Source organism: Malus sylvestris, chromosome 10, assembly GCF_916048215.2.
Source record: "Malus sylvestris chromosome 10, drMalSylv7.2, whole genome shotgun sequence".
Lineage (NCBI taxonomy): Eukaryota > Viridiplantae > Streptophyta > Magnoliopsida > Rosales > Rosaceae > Malus > Malus sylvestris.
The window spans coordinates 22,587,851-22,610,735 of NC_062269.1; the positions used below are offsets into that span (position 1 = coordinate 22,587,851).

Sequence of the window (22,885 nt, forward strand, 5' to 3'; positions counted from 1 at the left end):
GTCAAAAATTCATATGATATGATCAACCCTATATAATTTGGACAAAAGCAAGATGATATGAAAATTCAAAAAGAGGAAATTTATGAATTTTTGAGGAAACTGATAATACATCATTTTTAACTTCTTACATATCTTTAATTATTTAATCTTTCGTTTGGTTTATTCAATCCGATTGAAAATCACATCCCACATTTAAAGCTTTGTAGAAGACCAGTTTTTGCATACATAAGCACAGCTACATAGCAGATATGTCCCCTTTTATATATTCAAGTTCTAAAACTTCTACGTTAAATGAGATTCCAACAAAATATAGTATTTCGGAAAGAAAAAAAAAGAAGTAAAAGAGTGTTGTATTGTTAGAAAATTTAGTACAAAAATATTGTTAAAATATCATTGTAAAAAAAAAAGCATGGTCATAAAGTATAACCACTTTAACTTGTTATAATGTAAGTTCACAATGGTGTGATGATTCAACATATAATACTATGTTGTCGGTCATTCTAAACTAACTATTCAAACAATAATTGACAACATTCAACTATTTACATTGACGTCGGCAAAGAAAACAATGTAGAGTGATATTATATGCTTGATTCAAGCTTATATAAAATGTCTAATACATTTTGTGTATGACTTTTTATATAAGGATTGGTTGTTAGTTACCATAACACCAAAACGAGGAAAGTACATATTATGTAGAGTGGTATTATTCACATATCTCTTTTTTTCTCTAACACACTTTGTTAATTTATGTCATTTAATTTTTTTCACTTTATTCAATCTGACAGTAAAGAATTTAAAAAAAAAATGTGCGAAAAGTAAAAAAAAAAAAAAATTTGTGTGAATAACACTACTCATTTTGTAATTTAGTAAAGGATAACGCTATGAAGACTAAATATGTAGACTAAATTTTGTAAACTAAAGAACAGGAAAGTTGATTATTGAATTATTACGTAAGTTTTAATTAACGTGTTTAATTTTAAGAGTAAATTGTAGCTATGGTCCCTTAACTTTAACTCAATTGGAGCAATGGTCCCTCAACTAAAAATCCATTACCTTTGGTCCCTCAACTTATCAAAACGTGCAGCTATAGTCCCTCAACTAAAAATCCATTACCATTGGTCCCTGAACTTTAATTCAAGTGGAGAAATGGTCATTTAACTTTAATCCAATTGTAGCAATGGTCCTTACAATATAACTCGTTTTGACAAATTTTTTGACATAGTTGACGAAAAGAACCATACTTATACACTTTGATGAGTTGAGGGACCCTAATTATATAAATGGTCATTCCAATATAGCTTATTTTGACAAAATTTTGACAAAATTGATGAAAAGGACTATAGCTATACATTTTGATAAGTTGAGGGACCAATGGTAATGAATTTTTAGTTGAGGGACCATTGCTCCAATTTGATTAAAATTGAGGGACCATTTGTACAATTTACTCTAATTTTAATTGGTAACATATTATTTAATTTGTAAATTTATTCTCCTAGTATTTATAAATGGGGAATGAAGAAGCTAGAGACTTCTTGTTCTTTAAGGTCAAAAGTTCAAACAAATTGTTGGAGGAAATCTGCTTGGCCTTATGGAATCGAGTCTAATTTGATTGAAAAGCAATAAGAAAACGTGACACGTCAAAGATATAAAAAGCAGAGCAACAGACGTGTTGATTTGCTCTCAAATTAATCAATAAAGGCAAAGAAGAAAGAAAAGTAGATAATCATGCATGCATGCATGCATGGAAAGACCGAGTAGTAGTACTAAGTACATGTAATACTACTAGTACTGTTTATCCTGACTAATGACAGATACCAAATCAAAACAAAACCATGCAGTCAAAGTCTCGAAGATGCACGAGAGAAGCATTCCGAAAGCTACAAATCGATATTTTACTCTGTTTTATTACTTTTTCCCTTCTTTTTTGGGTTGTTCTGTGGTTGAGCTTGGAAAGAGGAGGGTTGATTTTTGAAGTTTGAAGAAAGAGAGCATCGGATTGATTGGGAGGGACGAAACATCACATGAGTTGCGTGTGTCGGTCTCCAAGGTAAAGAATATGTGAAATTAAACGTGAAATTATCACATTTCTCAACTCTTTCTTTTATGAGGGGAGCAACATGCTTTGGGAGCTCGTTTACCAACAACACCAACATGAGAATCATCTTGATTTTTTTTTTTTTTTTTTTAAGAGACGATAGTATCTGCATTAAAGGATGAGAGAGTGGGTTAAGCAAGAATCATCTCGCCTTTAATTCATTTGAAAAAAACAAGTTTTATTTTTCAAGAAACATGAAACACCTCTACACCCCCAATATGCAATTTCTCATAAAAGAAAATGTTAATACGAGTTGCACGTCAATGATTTTTAATAGTTGATACAATCATCAATTCTTTTTTAATGATCCGTAGTACTCATTTTTGTGTAAGATATAAACTTGTTAAGGAATATTAAATGAATGAACCGGATTACTTTCATATTACACATGTAATTAAGTAAATTCGTTACACCTAATAATGATTGTGTTTGAAATTTACGAGTATATTGACGTATAATTTACTTTTACAAATCACATTTTATGTATGCTAAACATGATGGTTCATGGCATTACTTTAAACTAGACGGATTGGCATAGGTCCTAATTACGTTGTTAATCATATAAGGAAAATATGATTAACAAATTGTATTATCATCTCACTAGTAGTCTCAACGTATTTGTTGGTTCCAATCTAAAAGATTAAAATATTTCCAAGTCAAGTCAATAAACATCGATCATATCTCCATTTGTCTTACAATCTTAGTATTGACTAATTTATACGCGTGTATTCATGGAAAATTAGGGTTGGGAAAGTTGAAAACAACCATTTGGTCTTTTTCTCGTGCTTACTTTTCTTTTTCTTTTTCTAATGGTTAAAAAAACATAGTTGCCGCACAAAAAGGAACAAATAAAGGTGTTAAAATGTCTTTGTACCTTATATAAACCTACCCAGGTGAATCTTGACAAAAGACACAGCCTTGGGCCTACATATGTCAAATGATGCTCGGTGGGTCTGCATATCCATTCAAGTCATAAAATGAGGCATGCAGAGACAGGGACTTCCATGAGGTGGGAGCCTTTCCAACCATAAATGGAACCACCCATTTTCATTCATATAAAAAATAAAAAATAAAAACTGAAAATATGAGCGCACTTCTTGCAATTCAATTTTCATTAACTAAAGCCTACAATTGTAAAATTTTCTAATAAAAAAACTCAATGACTAGGCTCCAATTAAGCAATATCCATAATTAAGTATGACTTGGCAGAATTGGTACTTTTGGATGTCTAAATTACCCTTAATATTATTGACTTTGGGTCTATTACTTGTTATCTACATTTATTTTATATTATTTCATTCAATTAAACGTTTTGAAATGTTTATGCAGATTTAGAAAAGAAAAATTTTAGTGTCATGATTTCAATGCATATTGTCACATCTTGTCCCAAAATATTAGTTTCGATGATGTGAAATGTCTAAATTACCCTTGGACATTGAGTTTGTTATGTGGTGTTGTGGTTAAGTTTGGGTTTAAACTTAATTGGTTAGTTCCTAAGTTGTTGGAACTTAAAGTTAATAATTTTTTGTGGTGATTAATGACTCAAAATTGGACCACACACACACCTCCAGTTGACCTTTCTCTTTCCTCCCTCCCTCGGATCTTCTTCCATTTCTGTACAACCAGTACAGACAACCTTCAAACTCCTTCAACCAGTAGCGGATCGAAGCTGGGGAAGTGATTTTTGTGTTCCTTGCAAGTCCAGGAGCTTATCTATACCATTTTTGGTAAGTGAAACCCTCGAAAACCCGAGAACTCAGAATCTCATATTTGATGCACTGTTCATGTGGTCGTAATTATGGATGTTTCAGGTGATTTGAAGCTTTTAGGACGTTTTAAAACATCCCTACGAAGCTCGGAGAAGAAAAACCAAGTAAATTGGACGTCGGGAAAGTGAGATTGGCGAGTTTTAAGTTTGGTCGGATTCTCGTGGATTTTTCCGACAAGATCCCGTGAGTTTTAGGTCCTAAAACTGGTAAGGGAATGTTCTACAAGTTAAAAGCTTCAATTTGGTACTGATTTCATGAAATTTGGATGAAAAACAACTAAGATATAAAGGTTTAAAGTTTTTCCAGTTTTTCTGGCAATGACGACAGTCTGGCGAACCAAAGGAGACGACGGAATATTCCAACGGCGTCAGGTTAGTTTTAACGGTATATGCTACTTTTTAACGGAATATTCCCTAACGTCGTTAGGGTTACTGTCAATGTGCACAGCACGTGCCTGCGCGTGGGCAGCGCGTGTGGCCGTGCCCTTGCCTGCACGTGACGGCGCGTGAAGGCTCCAAAAATTATTTTAAAAATTTGGGGATGTTCATGGAGTTGTGTAGGTCACCATGGTATATTCATATACCTCATTTGAGCAATGTATGAGAAGTTATTAGCTAGTATTGGTTATGTGCTTTGAATTAACTGTTTATAGTTGTTTCGCATGTAGGGGAGACTTATCCCGAGGACGAGCGTAGTCAAGGGCGACTCGGAGGCTACGATCCTTCAACATACTAGTGAGTGGGCTTTTGGTTTTCAGTATATATTTATATACTTGATATTTTCCCAGAAAATGCGTTTAAATGAATGTATGCTTTGAAATGTCATGCACATAAATGTATATTCAGCATATGAATTAGTATATGATGCGTAATATGAATTGGTGCGGTGGACGCTCAGGTAGGTACCAGGTGAGTTATGTTTTATTATATGAGATATTGATTATATGAGATGTGATTGAAAGCTTATAAACCTGCACCCCAGGTGATTGTAATTTAGCCAGAGATATGGTTCAGGCCTATTTATGATGTCACCTCCCGCACCCTATGCTCACATTGGATCCAATTTAGGTGCACATTCTTGTCATACAAACCATTATAGGTGGTTCCGACTCGTAGGTGAATAGCGATTTATCGCACAGCTATAATGAGAATGTAGTAATGAGCATAATTATATTACACCCAGTCTTGTCGTACAGACCTTTTCAATGGTTCCGACTTGTGTGCATTGTAGTGCCGTATAGGTCATTTGCAGTGACTCCGGCTAGATAAACTAATGAGCTATGAATTCAGCCGTACAGACTTCTGCAAGGGTTCCGGCTAATGTGTTATTTTCCATGAATTTATTTTCACCTGAATTACTTATCTTGTTTATATCTTGGCATGGCACATTTATGATTATCATTATGTGTAGCATGATTTGAATTGATATATATGTATATATATGTATATGTGTATATGTTTATATTCTATTTCTGGGAAAAATTATACATGTTTTACGGCGAGGGGTTAGAGCATTTGAAAGTTAAATGTGTTCTCAAAACATTTGTTTTTACCCACACATATTTTTTATTTTGCGCCCCTCCAGGTTTTAGGTAGACTTGCTGATGGAGGCATTGAGGATCTCGGCGGTTCTAACAAAATAAAATATTCGTAGGATATCTTCTGGTACTGTATAACTAGTACTTGTCCTACTGGACTGTACCTAGACTTTCTATGCTCTGATTAGAAGTATTTACTCATGTATCTCACTCTTAGCATTTTCTGCATATTAGTACACATTAGTAACTTTCAGTTTTTATTTATTCATATATTTCTTATCCTTATTGCTTCCGCAATGTGCACATGGCTATGTCACCCTCACATGATGGCCAGCATGCCTCGATCTCGGTCGGGGTGTGTCACATATTAATAACAAAAATGACATGATATTAGAGTTTTGATTCCTTATATAGTTGTTTTCACATTTATGTAAAAATGAGCCTTTTTTTTCCCTTTTCAAATAATTGTAACAGGTAAATTAGTATTTTTCACAAATATACAAATGTTATTTTATTCAAAATTACCAATATTTTACATATATAAAATAACAATATAACTTCCAGGTAAAATAATACATGCAAAAAAATTACCTATAAAATAAAAAAATAAATACTATTTGATTCAAAAGTTAATTAAGTTATTTGCATACGCATATATATATATATATATATATATATATATATATATATAATATCAAAACATGCCTAACATATGTAATACATGCAAAATAATTTACCTACAAAATAAAAGGATGTTTTTAGCCAATTGATTCAAAGTTAATTAATTACCTATATTCTACTTAAAAATATAGGTAATTTATTTCACACATATATAATAATAACAAAATGTGCCTAATGTATACATGCAAAATAATTTACCTACAATGATTGTCAAACAAATATAAGAAATGGAACAGATGATGGTAAGACAAGTATAAAGTAGATACTTTTGTAATTTACCTACAGTATAAATGAATGTTGATTGATTGCAAACAACACATAATAATAACAAATGTGCCTAGTATATGTAATAATACATGCAAAATTATTTACCTACAAAATAAAAGGATGTTTTTAGCCAATTGATTCAAAGTTAATTAATTACCTATATTCTACTTAAAAATATAGGTAATTTATTTCACACAAATATAATAATAACGAAGTGTGCCTAATGTATACATGAAAAATAATTTACCTACAATGATTGTCAAACAAATATAAGAAATGGAACATATGATGGCAATGCAAGTATAAAGTAGATACTTTTGTAATAATAAATCACTGATTTGCCATAATTATGGTGGATAATTAAATTCATCAACATAATTAGGGTTTTGTGGCACAATTGTAAATATTTTGAAAATAATAGGTATTTATTTGTTTACATGGCAGTTTATTTCAAATTTAAGAAATGGAACATATGATGGCAATGCAAGTATAAAGTAGATACTTTTGTAATAATAAATCACTTATTTGCCATAATTATGGTGGATAATTAAATTCATCAACATAATTAGGGTGTTGTGGCACAATTGTAAATATTTTGAAAATAATAGGTATTTATTTGTTTACATGGCAGTTTATTTCAAATTTGGGTTTTATTTGGATGTTTAAAACGAGATGGGTTTTTTGTCAAGAAAATAAGTGTTGCATGGGCTTATATCTACAGAACCCAAAAAAATAAGAAAGAAATTAATTGCTAACTTCGCCACGGCAACCTACTCTTTCAGGAGCTGAGAACACTTATAGAGGCATTTCAACTTCTACTGCCTACCATTGAGTGACATAACTTTTTAGTTAGAATCAGTTACTAATTATTTATTTTAATACATATCATCTTTTATCAAGATTGTTAGTACTTTATTTGGCAAATAACGAAAATTTTTAAGAGAACTATACACAAATAAAATCCATTACAAATGTTCAATTAAAATATTACTAAAAGACACCAGAACAAATAGTAAGAGTGCCTTAAATTGTTATTTTCAATTAAATGTTTTTTTTTTACAAGTTCTATTTGTGCACGTTTCTCAACTTTTAATATGTGACAATCATATCATGACATAGTGTTATATATGACTTGTTATAATATAAGCTGTTAAACTCAAACTGTACTATAACTCAATCTTGGGGTGAAGGTCATATTGAAAAATTTGTCAACAAGACAAATGAAGGTTGGTCAGAGTGGAAGGGGCTCTGGTCGCTTAAGCAAGTGGTCTCGGTTTCGAGCCCTTGTGGATGCAGAAAACTTTCTTGGGAGAGGTCCCCGCATATGCGCCCGACAGTACCTCGAAGGATTAGTCATGGGCTTTGCCTGGGGATACCTTGGGAAACCAAAAAAAAATGTCAACAAGACTCTTCATAAGTTTTGCTTAGATGCTTTGTGACATACATGCATGCTAATGTGATGTATTAAATTCACTCAAGTTACAATACGTGTAAACTCACATATAAAGTGTACTTTTTCAAAAGTTATCATAAGATCAAATGGGACTTGGGAGTTTATTTCACATGAAATGGCTTGAAAATTTGTCAACTTCTCAAGACTTAGGTGGGGGTTGCCCCCTAATTTGGGGAAGTGAGAGGGGGCAAAGGACATGTAGATGCTCTGCGTCCATATAAACATTGCCGAAAGCTATAAAACAAAGAGAAGCAGTTGGGAAGTTGCAGTAACAACTTTTGCATCCAACACTACACAACACTGTGACAGAAATCAGCGTTTGAATTTTTGCACAATTTTTCTCACAGAAAGACTGAGAGACTCACTCAGCTCCTCAATAATAATATAAGAAGAATTATATAAATACCTAGTCAATAAAGTGTGAGATTTTGTTTTGGGTAAAGTGAAGTGTGAGATGGGTTCACATGGATTGCACCTAGTGATTTCAGAAGAGTCATCCACATATTACAAAGGGATCATATGCTTCATGGAGTCCTAGAGGGTGCACATGAGTCCACTGTAATTTTCTGCAGGGAAAAAAAAAGAATTTTCGATGCCTATATATAGAAAATTAAATTAGGGTTTTGGTTAATTTCTAGGGATTTTCGTGGGTGATGGACTTTACAAACTTGATGACACGGTGATTGTGTACAAAAGATGAAAGATATCAATTCCTAGGTATCAGTCCAAAGTTCAAGAGAGATAAGGATTGGGGAAAAAAATTAGTACGAGAAATATTGATATGGCAGTTGACAACAGTGTTTAGGGTTACAGATATTAATTTTGGGTTGAATAAGTTTCTCTTTTTCTTTCTCTCTTGTCACTTTCAGTTGTTGGAAAAGATTATGAATTGCTTCAATGGTAGATTGCATTCATAATTTAATACACACACACACACACACACATAAAATACTACTAGGAAAATCACATGTTTATGTGTGAATATATCGTGATTGTTGTGTGTTATAAGCGCATTATAATGTTATGGGTCTCATTTTATGTGAAGAATTGTGATAACACTCAAGTTTAATTTAAAGCATTTTATTGCTCCTCTAACTTCCTAGTCTAAATAATATCATTTGTTAAAAAAAAAAAATTTAAAGCATCTTTTTTGCACGTAAGGTGAAAATAACTTATCTATCTCGATGTTACGTTGTTTAACATGAGGAGTGAGATATAAGAATAAAAAGCACTACAAAAGCATGCATTGTATCACAAGGATCATATTAAACGATTACCCTTTCAAGCCCTAGTCCTCGTTTTGAAGTTTTTCTAACATAACTGAAAACGCTTTTGGTGAAAATGGCAAAAGACATCTTTGAAAACCTGGCTTTTAAGCTTCTACGCAAACCGCTAAAACAAGAATGAATAATGACCCTTTAATGAAAGTTTCTGGCAATCCTACCCTCCATTAATCTTTATCATCTCCTTTCTGCTCCTCCCAGCTTCATCTCTACTAAAGATCTTTGAAGATTTGTGTCGCCCTCACTGTGAATCTACCTCGTCCCTCCCCGTGAAGATCTGAATCGTCACCACCAGAGACCCACAAGGGTCTCCAGGAGGAGAGACCTAGACTGCTATCATCACAAATTAACCAAAGTTGTTATACTCAAATGTGCTTGAAACTAAATCAGAATTAGCAAAGGAAGATTGCGTGTTCTGAGAAACCACAAATTCGCAAAGAAAGATTGCGGCGGGGAGGTCTTTCTTACAACCTTGCGGCGAGTGAGGGAGGAGTGGAATCGGGTTTCTGGGTTGCGGGGAGCAGAGCGAGGGAGGAGTGGAATCGGGTTACTGGGTTGCAGGGAGCAGAGTGGGCGCGCGGCGAAGCTGATGAAGGTAGTAATAAGGTACTCCGCCGTTTCAAGTGGGCGCGGCGCGAAGCTGCTTCTACTGCCCCAGCACGGTGTAGAAGGCACGGCTCCCATTTCAACAAATGCAGAAAAGTCGTTTCGAATGCACTGAGTGAAGAAATTGAACCGATGACGACTAGAATAAGAGGGCCGGCTAGGGGATCTCGAAGGTGCAATTGGCGGAGGTCGTCAATGGCGATGGAATTACAGAGAGTGTTTGGGGGATTGGATCTTCGGCGGAGATTGAAATCGAGATATGAGGCATCAACTGTTTATTTCATAAAACATATTATTTAATATTACTATTATTATTATGATAGTAATATTAAATAAAATATCATAATAATAATATAGTATTATACACTTTTTGATCATTTCACACCGTCACAGCTATTTTACATAAAAGTTTATCAAACACTCTGCTGTTTTATTTCACAACTGTTTATTCTCACAACACAGCAGAAACAACTTTTTTTCAAAGCACATCAATACCAAACAAAGCCTTAATATAGGGAATTGTTATTAGTATTCCAAAAATCTCATTCTAGACTCTAAACTTTCTATATTAGGAAATAAAAATATACTTGTGATGAGTGTAGAATGAAATTTTTGGAGTGCAATAACACTTCCCTTAATATATTGGATAATACCAAGGAGACTAAATTTGCAAACTAAATGATGTATCACCAATAAGAATAAACACGTTTATCAACGTGTAAGTAATAAACTAATCATAAACTTTCATGTCCTTTAATTTTTAAAACTTTATTTACAGATTTAGTTTTCTTAATATTACTCTAATATATTAAAGAGACCCATTAATATATTAAATCTCATTAGGTAAGTCATGGACAATTATTTTTATTTCCGTGACTCCTAAGCAAAAAACATGTTCTATTTACCTGCGGTTTTCACTACAAAACCCATGCAAAATCAATTTAATATATCTCCTACTCCTGTAATTAGAAGGTTGACAGGTGTGTGGAATTTTGAGGATGGGAAAATAAACTGCAACATAATAAATAACTTTGTAAGGGGTGCAATTCGGACGGTTTGAATAAGTTCGAGGACCAACTCGATTTCGCAAATTTGAATTCAAATCCATAAATATTCGGCCACGTTATGATAAGTCTAATCTAAATTCAATTTTCGTCCAAAAAATAATCTAAATTTGTAAAATCGTGGCCAAAATATGAAATCTATAACAAAATAATTCTATATGAATACAAAAAGTTAACCGTGTAAACAATGATAACATTTGAAGATATCCTAATACCATAAACTAAAACAAATTCAACCAAACATTTTTTGCATGGTAAATAGTAATCCGTTTGGATTTATCATGTATCAACGCAAATCCTCACTAAGAAAACGACTGACTTGCAAAAAGTTATCTGACATTTCTTTTTTGAAATTGATATTATCTACATTAAGGGGAGAGGATGAGCTTAACCTCATAATGGATTAGCAATAATGTGGTTCAAATTCTCCTTTGACGAGAAATGAACCTAAAATCTCTCACTTAGCAATGAAGAGAAATACCACTAAACTGTAGTATTAAGTGGCAAAAGTTCTCTGACATTTAATGCTGATTTACACCTTAAAGAAGAATATAAATATTCCATTAAGTGATTAATTTAAGTTTCCTGAAAACCCTAATCATGTTTTACCAAAAACTTGAGTTAGAATACTTAACAAAATTAGCATGATGACACCCACACTATGAGGTGTAATGTTCCTGATTAGGTTTACACAAGAAAAAAAGAAGGATATTAAGTTATTTATTTGACATTTCCAAGATCTTAAAAAAGGAAGAAAATAATTATAGAAAAAGGAGAGAAATAAAAGGATCCTATTCTGGCTAGTCTCCTCAGCCTTTCCAGATGACCAAACTGACAAATCTCCAATAATTTCCTCCCTCTCACCCACTTGGAATTGAATTCCTATTTTCTTTTTTAATTAATTAATTAATTATCTCTCTCTCTCTCTCTATATTAAAAAACAAACGCTTCCTGTGAAATGTCTGACCCGATAGTTTAGTCACAAAATCTGCATGTGTACGTTGCTTTACCATCTCTTTCCTCTCTTTAATGCTCTCTCTCTCTCTCTCTCTCTCTCTCTCTCTCTCTCTATATTATATACAAATACAAACCCACCACCGTAAAAATTTATAAATAAATAAAAAAGAGGAAAAATAAAAGCTTTAAAAAGACACAGCAAACTAGGCATCCTAGGCCACATCTCCTCCTCCTTTTCCTTTTCCAAGTTTCCTGTTACTTTGGTTCAATTCAATCCCATTTTTCTGTACTCCCCATTCATTTATTTACTATTTTATGTTTGGTCTCTTCATATATATGCTCCCCACCACCTTTCTGATCATATACCCCAGTGAAAGAAAAGAGAGAGAAAAACTAGTTTTTGGGTGCAAGAACAGGTTGAGGAGAAGGCCTGAGGGATTTGGAGAAAAGGGTTGGCTTCAAGTTTTGATCTTTTGGGTTGGTTGGTTTCAAGTTTTGATCTTTTGTTCGTTTGGTTGATTGAGAAATGGCCATCGAAGCTCAGATGTATCCGGAGAATCTTGGGTTTCCATTGTTTGGCTCACAGGATTGGATGGTGGAAAATTGTGGTGGTGGTGTCGGTGGGTTCAGTCAGTTTAGTTTAAATGCTCAACAGAAACACCAACTGCAACAACAATCTCAGCAGCAACAACAGCTTCTACACAACCAGCAGCAGATAATGGATCAAAATCTCTGCTTTGAAAACAGTTTTCTTGTCCCCACTTTGGAAAACAACAGCAGCAACATTATGGCCTCCTCCTTTTCTCAAACATTGGAAGCTCAGGTTGCCAAGCAGAGGCAAGAGATTGATCAGTACATCAAATTACAGGTTAGAATTTAGAACCCAATTTTCACCACAAATTGTGATTTCATAACTTGGGTTTCATCCCAATTTTCAGTAAAAAATGTGATTTTATGACTTGGGTTTAATCCATTTTTTCTTGAAATTTATTTTGGTTTCATGATTTTGGATTATTCTTTATGTATTTTTTTTCTTTGGTAAAAACAGAATGAAAGATTGAGATTGGTGCTGCAAGAGCAGAGAAAGCAGCAACTCGCAATGCTGCTGAAGAAAATAGACTCCAAAACACAAGCGCTTTTAAAGCAGAAAGACGAAGGAATCACACAAGCAAACAGAAGACGAATGGAGCTCGAAGATTTTCTCAGAAAATTGGAGGCAGAAAACCAGGCATGGAAAAGAGTAGCACAGGAAAACGAAGCCATGGTCGTGTCATTAAACAACACACTGGAACAGTTCAGGGAGAGGGCCACGTGTTGCCCCTTGAATGGTGCAGAGGATGCAGAGTCCTGCTGTGACAACTACAGAGAAGGAGAGGGTGATGATGGAGTAGGAGGTGAAAAGATGAAGGCTTGCAGAAGATGTAATTCTAGGAGTTCGTGTGTGCTGTTTCTTCCCTGCAGGCACCTCTGTTCATGCAAAGATTGCGAGGCCATTCTGGATTATTGCCCGGTTTGTAGAACGCCAAAGAAGGCCAGCATTGAGGCTTTGATTTTCTAGGCTGATTTTCCGGGAAAAAGTGGACTGGAAAAAAGGAAAAATAAATAAATAAAGAAAGTGACTTGGAAATGCTTTGGTTTTAGCAGCATGATGTTATGATGACGGTAATGTGAATAGAATCAATTTCGATGCAATTTTTCTTTTCTTATTTGGTGTTTATTTAACTAATGAATTAATTTTATATTTCCTTTTTGGGGTCTCTGGATTTAGGTTTTAGTTTGTACTTTAGACAACCAAAAAAAACCAATTGAACAGCAAAAATACAGGACAGGGCATCTTTTTCCTTTCAAGGGGGAGGTTGCTGCTTTTGCCTTTTTCCCATTTGCTTTTCTTATTCCGTCTTTGGGAAGATTGATTTGATTATTCATATCAGATAAATTGTGCCAATTGTTTTGCATCTGGCAGTGCTCAATTTTAATTGACAGGAGGGATTGAGAAAGCAATGTCACGGTAGACATTGTGTCGGTGTTGTTTCACGCAACAAGTGATTCTTTTAATTGTTTAAATTTGAGTCTGGAAACAAACTCAATGACAATTTTAAAAAGCTAAATATGGGCGGACAGACTTTGCGAACAAGAACGATTCGGCTATATTGATCATCTTATACGTAATCTTATGGACCATAGAGATGAACGAGACTAAAATACAATACATCAGGTTCATGCAAGAAGTGATTCTTTTAATTGTTTAAATTTGAGTTTTGGAAACTAAGTCAAATGAAAATTTTAAAAAGCTAAATATGTGCAGATAGACTTTGCGATTCTTGATTCGGCTATATTGATCTAATACGTAATGTTATGGACTATAGAATCAAACGTGAGTAAAATACAACAGGTTTCATGATACGAACCACGGCAATATCTTTTGCTTGTTTTGTAGACTTAGATGTCACAGAAAATTGATGCCATTGAAAGTATCTAATGGGAAAACATGTTTTGTTGTGAGAGCACACAAAAAGTCAAAAGAAAGAGTCAAAAGAAAGTTGTGGGTGAAGAAGTTCTTGGGGTGGAATTTCTTTGGATCCACATTATCATAGCCGTCGTTGGAATATGTATATATCATAATATCTCCAAGAATAATATGGTCCATCTCAATTCCCATACACGTCTTAGACTCTTAGCCTTTTAGGTCCCCTCTCCTTTTGCCTCTTCTTCAATCTAACCTTTTTCTTCCTTGTAAAATTATAACATGCTCGTAATCAACAATATTAACTGAAAGAGCATCCCGTATAAAATCAAGATTTTTTAAACCACTTGAACTAAATTATGACATAAATGGATGCCATTTTAGTTTTGGACCTAAGTATACAATCAAACATTTAACAAAAGAAAGAGCAAAGGATCCAAAGCCCAATTCATATGAGATTTGGGAGAATTACTTGGATCAAGCCTCTCGCATTAACATGACATCAGTTCATCATTACTTTCCATCTTAATTTTCATTGGCATAATTATCAAAACAATATGCCAATATATGTATACTTAAATAAATACAATAGAACCTCGATATTTTGATATTTAATAAAATAACTTTGGTTAAATAATATTTTTAGCTTGTCTCGACTAGAAGATAACATGCTAAATTAATAATTCGTTAAATTTATAAGATAATATGTTATAAAAAATCATAGGTCCAATGTAATATATAAGTTAATCATTTCTTGATACATAGTGCTTTTGCTTGGTCAAAAGTAAGTACTCTTATACCTCTTTAGAGTAATTCTATATAAAAGTAACTTCCTTATAGTCATACAAATTTCCGGTTCCAACATGGGCCAGTTAGCAATAGAAATAAACTCCACATTGTAGTAAGTTATAATTTTTCTAGGTCTCTTTTAAAGGAAACTCGCTTTCATATAATAATAACTATCAATAAGTACACAAATGTCATGTCACAAGTAAAAGTTTACTAAATTAAAATTTTCCTCTATAATTTTGGGACTATGTTTTATTTTCAGAGTTGATACAACACCTTTAAGCTTGCGGGCACGTAATACATCGTTCACTTGGACATCTTCTTGGTGAAATATCATAATGTTTCTAGTTTCTCAAGCATTTTTACAAAGAATAATTAAATAAAGCACATGCATGCACGCACTAGATTTTAAAGATAGAGTGTTTTCTATTTCCAATTCCAATGTTACAAGATTACATTTTATAAATTGAGATACTCCGCTAGTAGTTCTTTGTATCCATACAATTTTCATTGAGGATAACTGAGTAATATATATATATATATATAGATACACCTATTTTAAGTAATAACCTTCCTAAAGTTATAAAACTGGTTTGGGCCCAACTTTAAGACTATTAGAATTTTAGTATTTTACCATAGATTCATGTTTTTTAGTACGTGGTTAAACAAAAACATAAAATTGTGAGCTCCACTGTTTTAAAAAACCTCGCCCAGTAATGCCTATGCGCTAGGTGGCTGGCCACTGCCCTATTAATCCCTAGGTGTTTGAAATTAATAAAGGGTGCCTAGACCTACTTAAGCACCTACCTAGCTCATCTAGGCGTCCGCCTAGGAACCCACTTATATCGCAACTCTCACTTAGATAGATAAATAACTTTTATTTTGCATTTTATTGGTTATTAACAAATTATTTTTTAATTTATTGATTATTTAGTATCCATTAAATTAATATATTTTCTTTGGTCCCAAAACTATTAAAGTTATAGATGTTTAAATGTATAATAATATGTCATTTAGTACTATAGTCTAGTGTTATTCTTCTTAACTTATGAGGCTAAGTTTACCCCCTTCCCCTTAGTGTAGATAATATCGTTTGTTAAAAATAAATGTATAATAATATAAAGAATAAAGTTTTTTCAATTATAAATGAGGTTGTACGCTAATTTAAACAGAACGAGGTCTGGTGGTATTCCTCTTCACTTAGAAGTGAGAGGTCTTTAGGTTTGAATCTCGTGGATGACAAATTCAATACTAAATTAGATTGTCCATTATGAAGCTTAGCCGAACTCTCCATCTCTTTAATGTAAATATATCGATATACCAAAAAAAAAAAAAAAACCAAAAGAATCGTTAGGCAATTTATCATTGCATTTTTCTCAGTCTTAACGCAATATAACCAAACTTGTTGATAAACACAATACGCTTGTCGATGTAAACTATCAGTTATGTCACATAATCAAGTAATCTGACCTAAAACTATGCCCTAAAATTTGGATTTGTAACCAAGACAGTAAAATCGGTTAAATGATAATGCTAGCTTCTTTTAATAAAGAAAGTTTGTATATATCATCATCAATAAATGTGCCGCGGAATGAAGAGAGAAGAGAAGAAACCGAGTCAAATTGGAGAGTTAATTAATTAATTAATTAATTAGTTACTCGGAACTTGGAAGTAAAAGAAGCTAGGATTTCCTGGCAATATTAAAAGGAAAAAAGAAAAGCAAAAAAACAAAAAACAAAGGTTTACTGTTTAATAGCCGTTGACAGGAGATTCTGGTGGGTGTGTTGTTTCCCAGCAATAGCCGTACATCTTTTGATTTTATTTATTAAATAATGTAGATTGTTCAGTGGGGGGCCGCGGAAGAGTAGAGTGGACTCAGAGTCGAGTAGTGCGATGTGGGCCATCTGATCTGCTGACTGACTGACTCAACGCGTGATGTTGTGCTTCTGGTTTCTTCCTTTCTGTGATCTTTCGCTCTCTGATTGTGTGTGAGTGTGGGCCCCTTTTCACGATTTTGTACTACAAACGCAGAGATTTCGATTCCCGCTTTTCCTGTCGTGTTGATTACTCTTTTTGTGTCGATTTATATTTATTTCCTTTTTTCTGTTTTATCCTCCTCTTTTTCTGGGTTACAAACTTTACGGTAATGGCACGAGTCACCAGAGATGACAGTGATACACGTCTTATAATTTGACGCAATTCTAAAGGCTCCGTATTTAGATATGATAAGAAGTTCTCGTTTCATCAGGAATGAGATCCGCTTCTTATGAAAGGTTCCTGTCTGTATTCTTTTTCACCTAATCTACTTAGTTCAGAATTTGGACAGTTTAAATTTGATTTAACGATTACAATTATTATTATTTTTAAAAAGATTATATATTTGTAATCGTTGAATCAAATTTCAACGATCCAAATTCCGAATTAAGTGAATAGAAAGAAATGTGTCCCGCTTCTTAGAGTTCATGTGAGATGATGCAACATATTCGAGTCTAAGCTATGACACCCGTATCTTTCTGATAGTCTTGTGTCCTATCACTCGATGAACAACTCATCAGCTAATAGGATAGTAACGCAATTGAATTAAGCTAAACATTTGAAAATATCCATCATGCTTACCATTTCAAGTTTTCTACATGTTAATTATAAAACTATAATATGACAAATGAATTAAATTTTAGACTTATTTATGACAACGCACCTTGAAATTCAAACTCATTCTCATTTTTATCTCATGAAACGCTAATGTGTCACTTAATCTCTTGAATCTCTAATTGTGTCTCACTTTATTTACTCCATTCATCTAAATTTGTAAACAAATCTGTTAAAACAGATTGACATGCCACAAGTGGGATCCACTTTTGCTAACATATCTGCCATATGGAACAAGAAATTGATTAAAAAAAAAGGTAAATTACACCAAATTACTTCAACTATGGATCGCATTACAATTTCATACCTCATGTTTTAAACATTACAATGTCATACCTCAATTTACGAATTTGTTGCAATGGTATACATCCGTTACAAATTCCATCAGTTTATCTGTTAACTGCTAACATGGCAAAAGCAGGACCCATTGTTTAATGACATATCATCAAATTTTTGCCACGTGCCAAAAAAAATAATCTTAAAAAGTTTAATAATTTAATAATAACAAAAATAAGAAAATCTATTTAAAATATAATTACATTAGTTAATGGGATTATTATATTATTAAACTATAATCACATTAGTTAATTGGATTATTAAATTATTAAACTATTTAAAATATAATTACATTAGTTAAAATATAATTATATTTTAAATAGATTTTCTTGTTTTTGGAATTATTAAATTATTAAACCTTTTTTTTAAATTTTTTTTACCACGTGGTAAAAATTTAATGATATGTCATTAAACATGTGGCCCTGTTTTTGCCATGTTAGCAATTAACAAATAAATTGACAGAATTTTTAACAAAGGTATGACATTACAACGAATTCGTAAATGAGGTATGACATTGTAATGTTTAAAACATGAGGTATGAAATTGTAGTGTGACCTATAGTTGAGGTAATTTTGTGTAATTTACCAAAAAAAAAAGATTTAAAACAATTTTTTTTTTCTTCAAACAAATAATAAAACCATTTTAAAAAATAATTAAAAACATTAAAACATTAATTTTTAAGTGTGATTGTGCAAATCCTATATTAGATTTGATACTAGTTATTCTTCCCTATTAGGACTTATTCCTTGGAGGAGAAGAATTCTTCCTTGCCTTATTACTATAAATAAAGGTTTTGCGTATGGGGAATAACACATCCTCTATACAACCCTACAAATACATCTCTATCTATACACTCTCTCTGCCACACCTCCCTTTTCTTCATTAGATTAAAATACGCCACAACACGTTATCATCACGCTCCTACCACTGCGCTTAGGAATCTGATGTGGAAGTTTTGTGCATTAAACCAGTTCATCAATATCATCATGCAATCAGGTTCTTTCAAAAGAACAGTTTTTATCTCCATATTTTTGCACCCTGATAATATGAACATTCACCATAATGCATGACTCAACTTTACGTTTTTCAAAATTTAGATTCTATATTAATTGGGTATGCGTTATATCCATAATTGTTGAATTATGTGAATTGATATTGCCATGAATTGCATCATATTGCTTATGCATTGAATTATATGTTGCATATGCATTAAATTAATCTAAAAATTAAGGATTTTTTTTTTTAAAATTAGGGCTTATCACAAAACCCACCCCGTCACCATCCCACCCTGCGAGCCACTGACTTCCAAGCCGTGCCGCGTTGAGCCATCAGCACCAAGCGTGCAACTTGTGTGGCTGAGTCGAGCCGTGAAACCATAAAGGCGGAGCCATAGGCTCCTGCTTTTAACCTAGCAAGATTCGACGCCCTCCATGGTATCTCTACAATTGCCAGTGGGCCTGTAACCAAACCTTGACCTTGGGGTCCTCATCCTAATGACCTAACGAATATCCTATGAGTTTTGCCAGAGATTCCTTCAAATCTCGTTAGATTTTTTTTGAAATTCCGATTTGAATTTCAAGGGTTTTTTTTGTTGAAAATGTTGGGATTTTTTTTATGTTCATATTCTTGATCCCCGTTGATTCACGAACTTGCCTTGAGATTTTTTGTCCCAAAATATGGCCGCTCAAAGTGGTGGCGCCGATCTTCTTCCCCGGCGAGCGCACCAGGTACGGTTGAGGTGTTTTTAGTTTAAGCCCAAACCCAGTTAGGGTTGGTTCCTCTCGACCCAAAGCTAAAACTAATTTTTGGTTTTAGGGCTTGCATATTAAAGCGCACACTCGGCCTAATGTGACACCAGGCTGTATGTCTATGGTGTCCCTATGCTCGGAATCTCACTTGATCCCAACGTAGCTGGTGACTCGGTGCACCTGCACCGAGACATACTTGATCACAGCTCCACATAGCTGTGGTGGTCCCATGTACAACGATGCACATAATTGTGTTCCCTTGAGGTACATGTGTTAGCAAAACACTAAATCAGAGCCTTTTTATGCCCCTGTTTTTGGGCTTGCAATCGCAACCCACTTCTCTGTGACGACTGGGCCTACTCATATGCAAGGCATGTGCCTACCTCAGCCCAGTTTTTAGGCCTGGACCTCATAACACCAATTTTTTTAATTTTTTTAAGCCCACCCGTGGGCTTTGGCCTATTATTTTGGGCCCTGAGTTTAATTATCAATATTTTTTAGACAACTTGGATTTTATAATTTTTACCCACACCTTAATTTTGGCTCGAAGTCCAAATAATTAATTCAATTATAATTCTAGACCTGAAGATCTATTTGGATATTTTTCTTGTTGCATATTTTGTTTTGTGTGTGTGTGTGTATATATATATATTTGTGTTTGTCTGCAGGAACATATGAACTTGAAGTTCATAATTCTTTCGAAACATAAAGTTTTTCCTTAAAAACATCACCCATGAAAACCCGAAGTTTTTTCATGTAAATTTAAACCAATAAATGTCTATTAGAACCTAAATGTTCCATTCCTATGTGAATGAATTTATTTTTTCTCCATCACACTAACCACACTCTTGTCCATTTATTTTGTGGTAGGGACATGTCGAATTTGAACAAACTCGACTTCACCGTTTTAGAAGACTTTGGGAGAAACTACCTTAAGTGGGTCCAAGATGTGAAGCTCCACCTCACCGTAAAGAATTTGAGTCCCACCATTGAAGATGAGATGAATATCCTGATTGGCGAAGTTGAGAAAGCCACTGCCATGATCTTCATCTGAAGACACATTCATGATGCACTGCAAACCGAGTACCCTGTTGAGGAAGATCCACGAGCACTTTGGGTTGCTTTGGCTGATCATTTTGATCACCAAAATGACATCTTCTTGTTGTAGCAAAGCATGACTGACAACATCTGCACTTCCAAGACTTTAAGTCTGTGAATGAATATAATTTTGAATTTTGTCGAATTCGATCACTTCTCAAGTTTTGTAAAGAGAACTTGATCGAAGAGGATCTCCTGGAAAAGACCTATTCAACCTTCTCTGTTACCAATATTATCTTGTAACATCAATATAGGGCTCAGAAGTTCACTAAGTTTTTAGATTTGATCTATATTCTACTTTTTGTTGAACTATTTTTAGTTGCATTTTAGAATAATAGAGCCGAAATCCACCTAGTGCCGAACCCTCTTTTTTTTTTCGTTTAAGTTTAAACAATTTTCCTTAATGTTTGGAATTATTTGTTGGTGATTTGTTTTTGGATATTAAGTTTTAATTAATTACCATCCTTGAATACCTATTTTGAATGGATATTTGTTTTTAGAACTTTTATGCATGTGACCAATTTAAATTAACTTTTATTTCTAGGTATGACTAGTGGGAAAGTTAGTTGTCTGACAGATAGTGCAACCATGCACCCTGTTTTGCATGAACACATCTATTTCACTAACTTCGTACCTAAGAATGCATCTCTAATCACCCTTTCAGGCACAACCAACCTGATAGAATGATATGGTAAGACACATATAATGTTGTCCAATTGTACAATCTTGAACATTGAAGATGCACTTTATTCTCCATGTTCTGGAAGAACGTTGTTGAGTTTCAAGGACATAAGAGATAATAATTACCACGCTAAAACCTATGTAGAAAATGGAGTTGAATTTGTGTGCATCACTTCCTACGAATATGGCCAAAAGTGTATTCTAGAAAAGATGGAGCGTATCCCGAGTGATTTATGTACTATAACCATAAGCCCTATTGAGAGACACTATGTGGCTGACCCTACCTTAGGGACCGCGCACAAAATTACACTTTGACATGATTGTCTGGGATACCCTGGACGAACAGCGATGCGTTGTATCCTTAAATCTTCACATCGGCATCCTTTAACCCGAAGTTTAGTTTCAATTCAAGGAATTGCATGCCAAAACTACTCCATGGGAAAGCTTATTATTAAGCCTTCTTATGACAAGATTCATTTGAATCCTCATATTTTTCTACAAAGGATTCAGGGGGACATTTATAGATTGATTCACTATTCCTGCGGACCATTCAGATATTTTATGGTTTTGGTTGACGTTTCCACACGTTGTCACACGTGTTCTTGGTTTCCACTAGGAACACTGCATTCTCTAAATTGTTGGCTCAAGTTACCAAGCTCAGGGTTCACCACCTTGATTAATCGATCAAATTTATTCGATTGGATAATGCTGGAGAGTTCACATTTAAAACTTTTGATGACTATTGCATGTCAATTGGGGTTGAAGTTAAACATCCAGTGCCCAATGTTCACACCTAGAACAGCTTGGCATATGCATTCATTAAATGCTTACAAATGATTGCTCGATCGTTGGTCATATGTACTAAGCTCTGAATCGCTGCTTGGGGCCATACAATATTACATGCAACCATGTTGGTCTACCTGAGGCCTGTAACGACCCAACCATATAGCGCCCTTTAGTTAGTTACAGGATACAAACTCGACATATCGCATCTGTGCTTTTTTTGTTGTGCAGTCTATGTTCTGATTTCGTAGCCTTTACGTACAAAAATGGGGTCTCAGCGAAGAATGAGAATCTATGTCAAATATGAATCTCCTTCAATTATTCGTTACTTAGAACATTTAACAAGCAATCTGTTTATCGCTTGTTTCGTGGATTGTCGCTTCTATGAGACAATCTTCCCGTCGTTAAGGGGAGATAAAAACATCACAATTCCTGAAGAACGACACAAATTATCGTGGACGACTCCCACTTTGTCTCATTTAGATCCCCGCATCGCTTAGTCTGAAACTGAAATGTAGTGTATATTAGATCTTCATAGTGTAGCCCATAGCATGCCAGTTGCTTTAACGGATTTAGCAAGAGTGACAAGATCATATATTTCAGCTGCGAATGTGCCTACAAA

The 22,885-nt window shown here is 33.9% G+C and overlaps 1 protein-coding gene and 1 long non-coding RNA gene across 2 annotated transcripts; both read left to right on the forward strand.

Moving 5' to 3' along the window:
• The first annotated feature begins 3,647 nt into the window (after window positions 1-3,647).
• LOC126587371 (uncharacterized) lies at window positions 3,648-5,666 on the forward strand. The gene is made up of 5 exons (XR_007611045.1): window positions 3,648-3,825; window positions 3,910-4,073; window positions 4,165-4,238; window positions 4,535-4,601; window positions 5,452-5,666. It is a non-coding gene; the product is annotated as an uncharacterized LOC126587371 (long non-coding RNA).
• Window positions 5,667-11,823: 6,157 nt separating this feature from the next.
• LOC126588019 (probable BOI-related E3 ubiquitin-protein ligase 3) lies at window positions 11,824-13,460 on the forward strand. Its single transcript, XM_050253143.1, has 2 exons — window positions 11,824-12,583; window positions 12,764-13,460. The coding sequence occupies exons 1-2, from the start codon at window positions 12,242-12,244 to the stop codon at window positions 13,271-13,273; spliced, it is 852 nt and encodes a 283-aa protein (XP_050109100.1). The 5' UTR covers window positions 11,824-12,241; the 3' UTR covers window positions 13,274-13,460.
• Window positions 13,461-22,885: the final 9,425 nt, after the last annotated feature.